Source organism: Rattus rattus, chromosome 6, assembly GCF_011064425.1.
Source record: "Rattus rattus isolate New Zealand chromosome 6, Rrattus_CSIRO_v1, whole genome shotgun sequence".
NCBI classification, from domain to species: Eukaryota; Metazoa; Chordata; class Mammalia; order Rodentia; family Muridae; genus Rattus; species Rattus rattus.
Genome location: NC_046159.1, coordinates 92,240,812 through 92,252,118, shown reverse-complemented (window position 1 = coordinate 92,252,118; position 11,307 = coordinate 92,240,812). Strand labels below are relative to the sequence as shown.

General features: G+C 44.5%; 1 protein-coding gene across 1 annotated transcript; it reads left to right on the top strand.

Moving 5' to 3' along the window:
* The first annotated feature begins 357 nt into the window (after positions 1–357).
* On the top strand, positions 358–4,921 carry LOC116902842 (GTPase IMAP family member 7-like). Its single transcript, XM_032905172.1, has 2 exons — positions 358–853; positions 3,735–4,921. The coding sequence occupies exon 2, from the start codon at positions 3,767–3,769 to the stop codon at positions 4,646–4,648; it is 882 nt and encodes a 293-aa protein (XP_032761063.1). The 5' UTR covers positions 358–853; positions 3,735–3,766; the 3' UTR covers positions 4,649–4,921.
* Positions 4,922–11,307: the final 6,386 nt, after the last annotated feature.

The following is an 11,307-nucleotide window of genomic DNA, read 5'->3' as shown; positions in this document are numbered from 1 at the left end:
AGGTGGAATTGTAGCTATATTCCAACATGGCGCCAAAGATGCACCTTATATCTCCATGCTGACCAATCACTGATTAGAAGCTACCTTGGCACAGGAGATGACCTTTCAAGATGTTGCTGTTCAGCTAAGAGTGATCCTCAATGGTGGCTAGGGATGGTCCATGCTCTGCTGAGCCCCATCAGTGGTTAGTACTCCTCTCAGTTTGGAGATTAGGGCCACACTCCTGCAGAGAGGAGCAACATGCAGTCCTGCAGCAGATGGTCCAAAGCAACATACCCACCACTGAACAGGGTCTTCAGAGCCAATGCCATCAAACGAAAGCACTGGCTGTCACTTGACCTCTCAGCAGGTACAAGAAGGAAGGGATTCACCCAGGGCTAAGCTGAAGCATCCACAATAGGGGACTGTTTCCTGTTTTTCTTTCTTTCTTTTTCTCCCCATCTTTATTAAATTGGGTATTTCTTATTTACATTACAATTGTTATTCCCTTTCCCGGTTTCCAGGCCAACATTTCCCTAACCCCTCCCCATCCCCTTCTCTATGGGTATTTCCCTCCCCATCCTCCCCCCAATACCGCCCTCCCCCCAACAATCCCGTTCACTGGGGGTTCAGTCTTGGCAGGACCAAGGGCTTCCCCTTCCACTGGTGCCCTTACTAGGCTATTCATTGCTACCTATGCAGTTGGAGCCCATGTATAGTCTTTGGGTAGGAGCGTAGTCTCTTGTTTCCTGTTTTTCAAACTGAAACCTTTCACATCGGCTCCACCCCTCTAATTTCTGTGTTCCTTCAGGGTTTGTAGAACTGCAGCCAGATTCCTTGAGGACAGTGTGAGAGCTCATCTGTCCTGCAGAAGGTAAGCTGGGTGGGAAGCTGCAGAGCATGTGGGATAGATAGGGGATGGGGGCGATGACCACGGTGCAGCCCGGCCACTCTGTACATGATGTTGAGAGGTCCTGGAAGACTTCTGGGACTGCTCAGTATGAGGCCCATCATTGCATGAGCAACAGGAAAGACTTGCTTGATGGCAGCCTCTGCCCATGTCGTCATTAGAAGCTGTTGCCTGAAAAACCCAGCGCTTTTCCTTCAGATTCACTGCTGTCCCTGAGGCAGATCTTCAGAAGCAGGAGGCAGGTCACCAATGTGCTCTAACTCCCTTCAATTCCCCACATTAAATCTCAGGGCACTGATGACTATTTGAGGACCATCAACATGGGCAGGATTGAAATCCTGTTGCTGACTCTGTGTCTAGGTCCACCTTATGATTCTTAAGAAAGAGGCTGTGACTTTGAGAGTACGGGGGCTGGAGTGGAGGGTGGGAGCTCTGGAGCAGGGTGTGATATGCAGGGGGGGTGCATTTGTAATTCTGGATGAGCCTGTGAGCTGGAGGCTTTGCAGTCTCCTTTCCTAATGCTGAGGGCTCTAATACAGGATCATTCACACGCTGGGCCAGTGCTCTGCCACTGAGCTGCCTGAGCTGCGGCTCCAGCCCTGTGTGAATTTCCTTCACACAAATGGCATTGCATAGCAAATGCCTTAATCCTGAGTAGTAGTTATACTTAGCGCTGCAAACAGAACTTGCCCTGTGCAGTCCCCAGGACCACCATGATGGGCTGGTTGCTTGTCCCTTTTGACAGTTGGAGGGAACTGAATCTTACAGGGCTTCAGAGATTCTCAAGAATGGTCAAGGCCCTGACCACTCTGAAGCACTTTCTGCGTTCATTCCTAGGTTCTCTGGGTGACCTGGAACCACTTCAGACTGTTGTGAGATGGGTAGTTTTGACTCTTGGCTCTTGAGAGCCTTGTTAGTATGGAAAAAAGAAAAATAAATCCAACTGAGAGACTGGAATGCTTAGGGCAGGCTTGTCTCCAGCTTCACTTCCTGGGGGAAAGGCTGTCCTCTCCCTTCCTGTTCCAGGTGGTGCATCTGATGAGATGTTCATGGGCCTTTAAACTCATGACCTGAGGATGAGACAGGTCTCTGAGAGTTCTAAGGGGCATGGTGGAGGCAGAGGGTCTTGCCCTCCAGTCCCTGTACTGACTAGTGTGAGTACAGGGATGTTGGGTGTTGTTTGGACGTGTTGGAACTACTGTTTCTATACCTATAAAATTAGAAAGAAATGGTTTATCCATCCTTGAATCTTTATATGGAGAAAATACTCCCATGAAATATGTATGCTACTATGCATATATTGAACCATATACTTGCAAGGAACAGATTGCTGGACAAGGTCTGTTATTTGATAAGAGTGTTTTGGTTTCTGCAGTTTTACTATGGATAGTGAAACTGTCTCTTTGTTATTTGTTTTCTCTATTTGAGTTGGCTAATTCTTCAAATACTTAGGGAAAGTGAGGCAGAAACATCTGAGTTTTAGTAGAAAATATTTTCCCCACTAGTAACTTGCTAGCTTGGGGACTTGATGAATAAGGTGGAGACAAAAAAAAGGAAGGATAAATAGATAGGAAGCTTCCATCAATTCACATTTCCTGGAGTGTTCTTACATGAATATTGGCTGGTGGGTTATCTTAATAATTTCCTCTTCTTGAGCGCAGGCACTCTGTAGAAACCCCACTAACAGAAATCCCACTTGGTCATGATGAGTCATGTTTATAATGCCATGGGATTCTGTCTTGCTGATATTTTATTAGAATTTGGTATTGATAATTGTATGTGAGATTTGTTTGCATTTTGCTTCAATCTTTGTCAACTTTGGCCCGTGAGGTTTATTTGCCTCATAGAAAGCTTGGGGAAGCTTTCCTTCTTTCCCTAGGTTCTGGGCAGTTGAGTAGCATTGGAATTTTCCAGTTACCTGGAGTTTAATGTAATAAAATTGTTCTGAGAAGCTATGAGGAACTGTGTACTTTGATGTGGAGCTTGAAAAGTAATTTGTATATCTTTCATGGTCCCTGGACTATCTCACTGCCTGTGACTTGGATCTAAACTAAAAGGAGGTATCTATACACAGAACACATTTGTGACTCAGACATTAGCTTCTGAGCTTTTTACTTAGGATGGGATGGTGGCCTACAGTTCCGTGCCTGGTGACCTTCAAACACTTTGCTAAACACCATAGTTTATCTTTTATCTCCCTGGAGTATGAGAGTTTTCGAAAAATAATTTGAAGCTTGAAAAAGTAAGGCCAACACTGCCCTTAATAATACAGAGTTAAACAATTTCTACACCTCTACCAAACCCTCTTTTCTTTCGGAGCTAACAGTCTCTGCAGTAGATTGTCTGCATACATTAACATATGCTTCCCATCTAGGCCATGATCTCAAAGTCAACCTGAGATGTTTAGCAAGACCTTTGTCTCAAAACACAGAAACAAATAAAGACATACTTTAAATCTGGCCACTACATATGGCCAGATCGTTAATGCCTTCTACTGACTGCTTTCTCATAGGACAGAATGGTAATTGCTTCTCCCTGGATTCCCCTGAGCTGATGTCTCAAAAACAAAGTCGAATCTGTTTTAGAACAAAATATATCTAGATAACAATATGATAGTAAAACGTCAGATTTCAAGCTGGGTGGGTGTTTTCCTCACAGGGAACGGAGAAGGGACTGCAGTAGGCTAGAATCTTAAGAAGGACATACTATGGAGTGTTCTAGATGAGAAGTCTCTCAGAAGCCTTAGGCTGTTTAGATCTGCAGTGGGGGAAGACAGAGGGTCAGAAGGTCAGTGTGGTTTCCATCTTATCTGACCCGGTTTCTCCCCTTCAACACCATAGCCAAGGCACCTGGATTCCAGAGCTTTCACATAAGACCATGGCTGAACTGGATGATGACTCTCTGAGGATTGTTCTGGTAGGGAAAACAGGAAGTGGAAAGAGCGCCACAGCAAACACCATCCTGGGGCAAAAGATATTTACTTCTAGAATCGCACCCCACGCTGTCACCCAGACCTGTCAGAAGGCATCCCGCAGGTGGAAGGAAAGAGACCTCCTGGTTGTTGACACCCCAGGGCTCTTCGACACCAAGGTGAACCTGGAAACCACCAGCATTGAAATCAGCCGGTGTGTCCTTCAGTCCTGCCCCGGGCCACATGCCATCATTCTTGTTCTGCAACTGAATCGATTCACCATGGAAGAGCAAGAGACCGTTACTAGGATCAAGGCTATCTTTGGGAAGGCAGTCATGAAGTACCTGATCATCTTGTTCACCCGCAAAGACGAGTTGGAGGACCAGAACCTAAACGGTTTCATTGAAGACTCAGATACTAACCTTAAAAGCATCATCAAGGAGTGTGACAACCGCTATCTGGCCATCAATAACAAAGCAGAGGGGGCTGAGGGGGAAATGCAGGTGCAGGAACTGATGGGGTTTGTAGAATCCCTGGTGCGCAGCAATGGCGGGCTCTACTTCTCTGATCCCATATACAAGTATGCAGAGCAAAGGCTGAAGAAACAAGTGGAGATCTTGAGGGAAATTTACACTGACGTACTAGAGAAGGAGATTAGAATAGTGGAGGAGGAGTGTGGTCTTGGGAAACTTAGTACTCAGGAAGGAGAGGAAAAAATACAAGCCATTAGGGAAAAATACAACCTGAAGATAAGAAACCTACGTGAAGCAGCAGAGAAAAACATATTCACTTGGATTGTTGAAGAAGTTAAGAAAGTTCTTTTGAAAATATGGCATTTTTTTTCTTAAGGAGTCTGCATTTTTTTTCCCATTTATTCTGAGCATTTCTTCTGTCTCACTCTCTACAACTCACACTGCTGGCCCTTTCCTACAGCCACTGGCACATTTAAGAGATAGCAAACCCAGGAATTCAATGCACCAGGGTCAGGACTCAGTGTCAGGCTCCAAGGCTGGCTCACACTTGGCGCTCAGCTCCCTATGCTAGCCTGTCCTCCCGTTCCCACCATGATGAACTGAAATGCCTTTGTAACCATGAGCCCAAATAAACACTGCTACCTTTAAGTTGCTTCTGTGAGGTGTTTTGTCACACTAACAGAGAAGGCAAGATAAGCCTTTTCTCAGGTTGTAGTTCTGATTTTATTGTTAAAGGAGATCATCGGTGGTGTTATCGAAATATAGGAGCTTTTGTTCTGGATTTCAGAGTCAAATCCTTAACCACTGCTCCCCAACCCCCTACATGCCTATCATGGCTACACACCAGGGTTTCCTCTAGGAACCATTCCTAAGCCTTCCTTTGTAACTCTTCAGTCACTGCCTCATGTTGCTTAATCCTAACTCCACACAGCCTTGGCTGCCCGCAGGAAATGATTTACTGACATAGAATCTAGCTTTGGGCTGGAACACAAGGACAGGGAGAGAGGAGAAAGTATCTCCCCACACTTGCTGTGAGAAATGTCCCAGACCTCATGACTAAGAGTCAGTGCTCGCATGAAGACCGTATCCCACCTGACCCCAGGATGTTAGATGCTCACTGTTCTGTGGATTCCTGTTTTTGGTCTTCTGGATGGGTTGGCTCTGTTTTGTTCAGATTTTCTTTCAGCATTTGCCCAGTTCTTGTATCTTTTGTGAAACTCTATTAGGATATGAAAAAAAAAGACAATTGCTAATTTTAATTGGTGATCAGAAATAGGAATAGAAGCATGCATATTCCAAAGAAATGGCCATTTCCCACACACCCACTCAGCAGGAGAGGCTCGGAATCTGACTAGCAGATTCCACCCCAGGACTGATATATCTATGAATTCCTGCAACCCAGCTGAGGAACCTTTCTGGCCCGTGCCTAGAACCCATTTCCTTTTCTCCTTAGATTGATCTTCTTTGTGCAGTTGGTGGTGTTAGCATGTTAGCTTTCCTTCTGAGCTCTGCCCAACATTACCTAGCAACAGCCAGGTAGAGCCTGGCTTGCTATAAAAAGACAGGCCTCTCCCTCTATCTGACCCTTTTCTCTCACTGGCCTCTCTCCCTCTCTGGCCTCTTGTCCCTTCCCTTTTCTCTTTATGTGTTGCCTGATGGCCTCTCCTCTCCTCTCCTCTCTTCTCCTCTCCTCTCCTCTCCTCTCCTCTCCTCTCCTCTCCTCTCCTCTTTGTGTCCCCTCTCTTTCTCTGCCTCTCTTTCCCCCAAAAACTTCATTCTATACTAGAGTGGTACCTGGGAGTGGGGAGGGTTGCCCACCATACCTTGCTTTACAAAACATATCAGATGGGACTTAGATATTCCTGATAGCAGCTAAAGATCAGTTGTTTGCCCTTAGACTAATGTAGTCATCGTGGTCTCCAACTCCTTCTGACTAATTCCTGACACTCCCTGATGGCTGGCTCAGAAGGTCCAGAAGTCATCAGACAGATGCAACGTTATTCCAAACACCTGCCCAACTAGAGTGGGAGCTATGTGCAGCCAGAAGCTATCCATGAATACCTGGTTAGAAGAACCCAATAGTTATCAAGTAAACCATCTTAAATATGTACTCTGAAAACAAAGGGTAATTGTCTCTCAGAATAAAGTGCTCTGTGGTGAGCAATTTAACTATATGTAAAGTCAACTGAAGCTCTAAAGATGAACTACTGCATGACCTTCCCAGAGCTACCGACATTTGCATCAACTCCTTGGCTCCTGGAAAGCCCAGAAAATTCTCACAGATCTCATTTCTTTGCATTCTCAGTGAGTCAGCCACTTTCCTGAGTAAAAACATGGAGGAGCTTCACAGACACTGGTTCCTCCTCCCACCAGCTCACAGAGGAGCTGGCCCCAGAGGAAACCCTCAGAGAGGTCCTGGCCATTTCTGAAGGCATGACATTCCAGCAATGTGCCATACCCTCAAAGTCCCGAGAACATGCTTCTGCCTCAGATAGCTCCCCTCTATCCTTCTCCATTTACAACACACACACACACACACACACACACACACACACACACACACACACACACACACACATTATTTTTTACAGAATGTTTCACTTGAACTTTTTACTTTTGGCATTGCTAATGAGGTCTTACACAGCACATGTCATCAATTGGTATGTTTGCCATTGTGGTGCTAGCAGTGAATCCCAAGCCTCCAGCACCATTAGCAATTGTATAATCACATAGTGATATCCCTAGTGCGTGCGTGCTTGCTTGCTTGCTTACTTACTTTTCTTTCTTTCTTTTTCTTTTCTTTTCTTTCTTTCTTTCTTTCTTTCTTTCTTTTTCTTTCTTTCTTTCCTCCTCTTCCTCCTCCTCCTCCTCCTCCTCCTCCTCCTCCTCCTCCACCTTTTCCTCCTCCTCCTTCTCCTTCTGACACAGAGTCTCATTAAATTGCCCAGGCTGGCCTGGAAAGCCATAATCCTCCTGTCTCAGCCTCCTGAGTGCTTGGACTATAGGTGTACATCACCACACTAGGCATGTTTTATTTTAGAATGATTAGATTCTTTTTTAATGATTTGTTTTTATTGTTTCTGAAAATAAGTGTGTAGATGTGTGTATGTGTGTGGCTGTGTGGAGGTGAGTAAAAGGCCAGAAGCTTTTGATCTCTCAGAGCTAGAGTTCCAGACAGTTGTGGGGCTGCCTGACATTGGTGCTGGGAACCGAACTTGGTTCCTCGGTGAGAGCAGCTAGTGCTCTTAACCACTGCACCTGGGTGTCCAGCCCCACATTCTCTTATATTAAGCATGTTTTTAAAGCTATAAAAATCTACACCCAGATTAAGGAGCACAATCCCTAATGTTAGAAGCGTAATAACTGCATGTATTTCTATTTTGTATAAAATTGAGTCCTAGTGAATAGAGGGGAATGGTTCCTGCATCCCCATGCCTCTGCGTTGTTGTCTTAAGCTGATGCAGCCTCTGTGCATTGGTATCCACAATGACTGATTATGGACACCTGCAATTTTAAATAATTTAACTTTTTTTTCCCAGAGCTGGGGACCGAACCCAGGGCCTTGCGCTTGCTAGGCAAGTGTTCTACCACTGAGCTAAAACCCCAACCTAAATAATTTAAAATAATTTTCCATGTGAATTTCAAATCTGCATGGCTTCAAAATATACACTAAACCTACAAAAGAGGGGTGGCAGTTTACACGTTGGGGACCATGTTACCCCATTTCTCAAGTACACGCCAAGGGAGAAAGAACACACTGCGGTCATGTGCCACGAGACCTTGCTCCTGGGGAAGAAGAAATGCCCCCCATTGCTCTGCCCTGAGTGAGACTCTGTCTGACAGGAAACATGTATCTCACTCTGGTTCAGTGAGAAAAGTCTGAGGTGTCTGGGCAAGGCACTGTAGAGGAGCCTGAAACACCTCAATGGGAACTCTCTGGTGAGGTCTCACTGTGTCCAGCCTATCCTCAGGACTCATCCCAAACACTGAATGACTAGACCGCCCAAGGTTCCAGGTAAGGCGAGGGATGTCAGGCCTCTAACATTCTAACTCTGCCCTGTGGGGCGACCATGTTGTTATATGAAAGGTCCAACCATGGGGTGGTGGAGAAACAAAACAGCTGAGGTGGAGACAGCCGGTGTGGCGTTGCTACAAACACACAGGTAAAATGTCAGGAAATGATCTTGTTTTCATAATTTGAGACCTTTCTGAGAAATGGAGGTCACAGGCTCCCAGAGATATGTAGAGATCAAAGGGAACAAAGCTGCATAGTGAATCGAGAGCGTTGTTCTGTGAGTGCAGCCGGCACGTGTAAACAAAGATGTTAAGGGTTGAAGGTAGAAGCCTGTGTTGACCTCATGTGCACACGCGGGTAACTATGACGCACTGTCCATAGCTTTTTTCCTGTTCACATTCTTCCTGGCACAAATGGCTCTCTCCATGATAGTGGGGTCTGTGTGGAAGCCAGAGGCTGTGTGAGGACATAGTATAGTGTGTGACTGGGCAAGAAAGAGACTTGGAGGGACAGGAGAAAGAATTAAACGTCTGTCTAGCAATGTGATCTGCCTCCTGGGGTACCAATATTTTGGGCCAAGATGTGAGCTGACCCAAGGTGTAATCACCTATGAGTGTCTCCAGCACAGCAAGGCCATGAGGAGTCTTGTCAGCCAAAGTCCCAAACTGCTGCTCCATGACAGATCTTCTTAGTATAGCAAAGGCAGCCCCAGTCCCCAGTAGGGTCCTTATTTACATCTGAAACATCATGAACATGACCCTCCCATTGCTACTAAGAGTCTGGAATTCTGAGCCCTCGTCAGAACTACCCATGAAGCTCTGATTCTACAATTTCTAGGTCCCAGATTCTCAAAACTTCTCAAATTCCTCCTCCACACCTGTTTATCCAGCTCCATGTCAACCTCAGGTATAATCACAGCAATGACCACCTCCTGGTTCCAATATTCTATTAGCTTCTTGTACTTTAGAAAATACCCAAGACAGTCAATTGTGTTTTGTTCCAGTCTGGAACTCACTATAGAACCAGACTGGCCTTGAACTCACAACCCTCTCATCTCAGTCTCCCAAGTGCTGTGATTTCAGACATGCCCCACCATGCCTAGTAGGAAATAATCACATAATAGGGAAAGTTTCAGGGAAAGTTCAAACCATGCTGGTTTGGTCCGGTTACTTCAGGCCTGTTACACCACCATACATAATGGTAGAAACATAAGGGAGAAGATCTCTTAATCATAGAATTAAAAAAGTAAAGAGAGAATCAGGAAGTGCCAAGGGGCACCAGTAGCTGCTTTAAAGACACATCTCCAATGACTTAACCTCTTGTCATTAATGTCATCTCCTGATGGTTTCACCGCCTCCTTTAAAGCCTTAGACTAGAGATAACCCCACCAACATGTGGGTCTTTGGAGACCCTTGTACAAGCTATACCACAGCCTACATGTCACAAATAAAAAGCAAACCCAGAAAGTTAAGGTACCTTAGAAATAAACTCTCATTATTAGAATCTAATTAGCCCGACCTGTTCTATTGGATATGGGGATGAGACAATACCAGTAGTCCTTATGAGGATAGTGTGCCAGGACAGCTGTTCTGAATTCGAAGTTTCTGTTCAGCAGCATCTTGGGAACCAGGGGCTCCAGACTCTGTCACAGTCCCCTTAGGCGACAAAGGCAAAGGCTTGAGAGTCCTGCGGTGGGCAGAAGAAAGGAAAAGCTAGAAACTGGTAAGAGGAATGATCTCTGCTAACTTTTCATGCATTTCTGCTTTCTTGACATTTTTATTAAGATTAATGGCTTTGTATTTACATGCATACTTATAGTGTGTACTGTTCAAATCCAGTCTTCCTCTTCCCGCACTTCCCAGCCTCTAGTAATTGCCAGTTTATATTATTATCAATATTTCTTAGAGAATTCCCACGTGCAGTATTAATCTTTCTATGTTTCATCCACTTTGATGGAAGTTCCTTTATGGGTAAATGAAATTACATTGTGTATATATATCCCACATCTTTTTCTATCTATCCATCTGTTGAGCACCTATTTTGATTCACAGCAGTGTTTCATCTATTGAGAATGCTATTCTGATAAACATGGGCAGGCAAGTATCTCCTTGATATTCAGTTGTCATTTCCTTTGGATATGCAGCCCATGTGGAATCTCTGTGTTATGTGGTAGATTTATTTTTATATCCTTTTGAAAAGCCTCACTGTTCATGGCTGTAGTAGTTAGCATTCCCTTCATCAGTGTATGAGGACCTCCTGTCATGTCTAATAATGATAAAATAATAATAATAATAATAATAATAATAGCATCTACTCTTTGCTGTTTTGTAATATCCATTCTAATTTAGGTGAGATGTCATTTTGTTGTTTTGGTTTGCATTTCCTTCAAGGTTAATTATACTGAGAATTTTCCATCCATTTATTGGCTACCTACAGGTCTTCTGAGAAGTGTCTGATCAGCCCACCTTTTGCTCTTTCTTGATTTTACTTTTCTCTGTGGTCAAGGCCTCTAGCTCCTTATGTGGAGCAGTGGTTGAAGCCCCTGTCAGATGACAAGTTTACAGCTGTGTCCTCCCGAATGGTGTGGTGTTTAAGGCAGTGTCCTCCTTCCTTGTTGTGTAGTGCCTCTTCACGCTGTTTTCTCTCTGATGTAATTTCACTTTGAGGTCAAATACAAACCACCCATCCTCAATAGCAGTCTCCTGAAGTATCTTTTCTATAATTTGTTCTAATGATTTCAGAGTTTCAGATCTTAAATCCAGGCCTTTGAGTTGGTTTCTATGGTGGATAACAAGTAGGGCCAAGTTTCAATCTTCTATATGCAAATGTCCAGTTTTAGGGGGGGGTGCTGTCTGTTGAAAAGGCTGCCCTCTCTACAGTTTATAATTTTGGCACCTCTGCCAGGATTCAGGTGGCTGAAAATGTGTGAATTTATTTCTGGATCCTCTGTTGGGCTCAATTGATCTATATGGTCAGCTGTATACTTTTCTATTCCTATGGCTATATTGTATTTCTTGGA

Coding starts and splice junctions, on each gene's coding strand:
- LOC116902842 (XM_032905172.1), top strand. CDS start 3,767: ATGGCTGAACTGGATGATGACTCTCTGAGGATTGTTCTGGTAGGGAAA.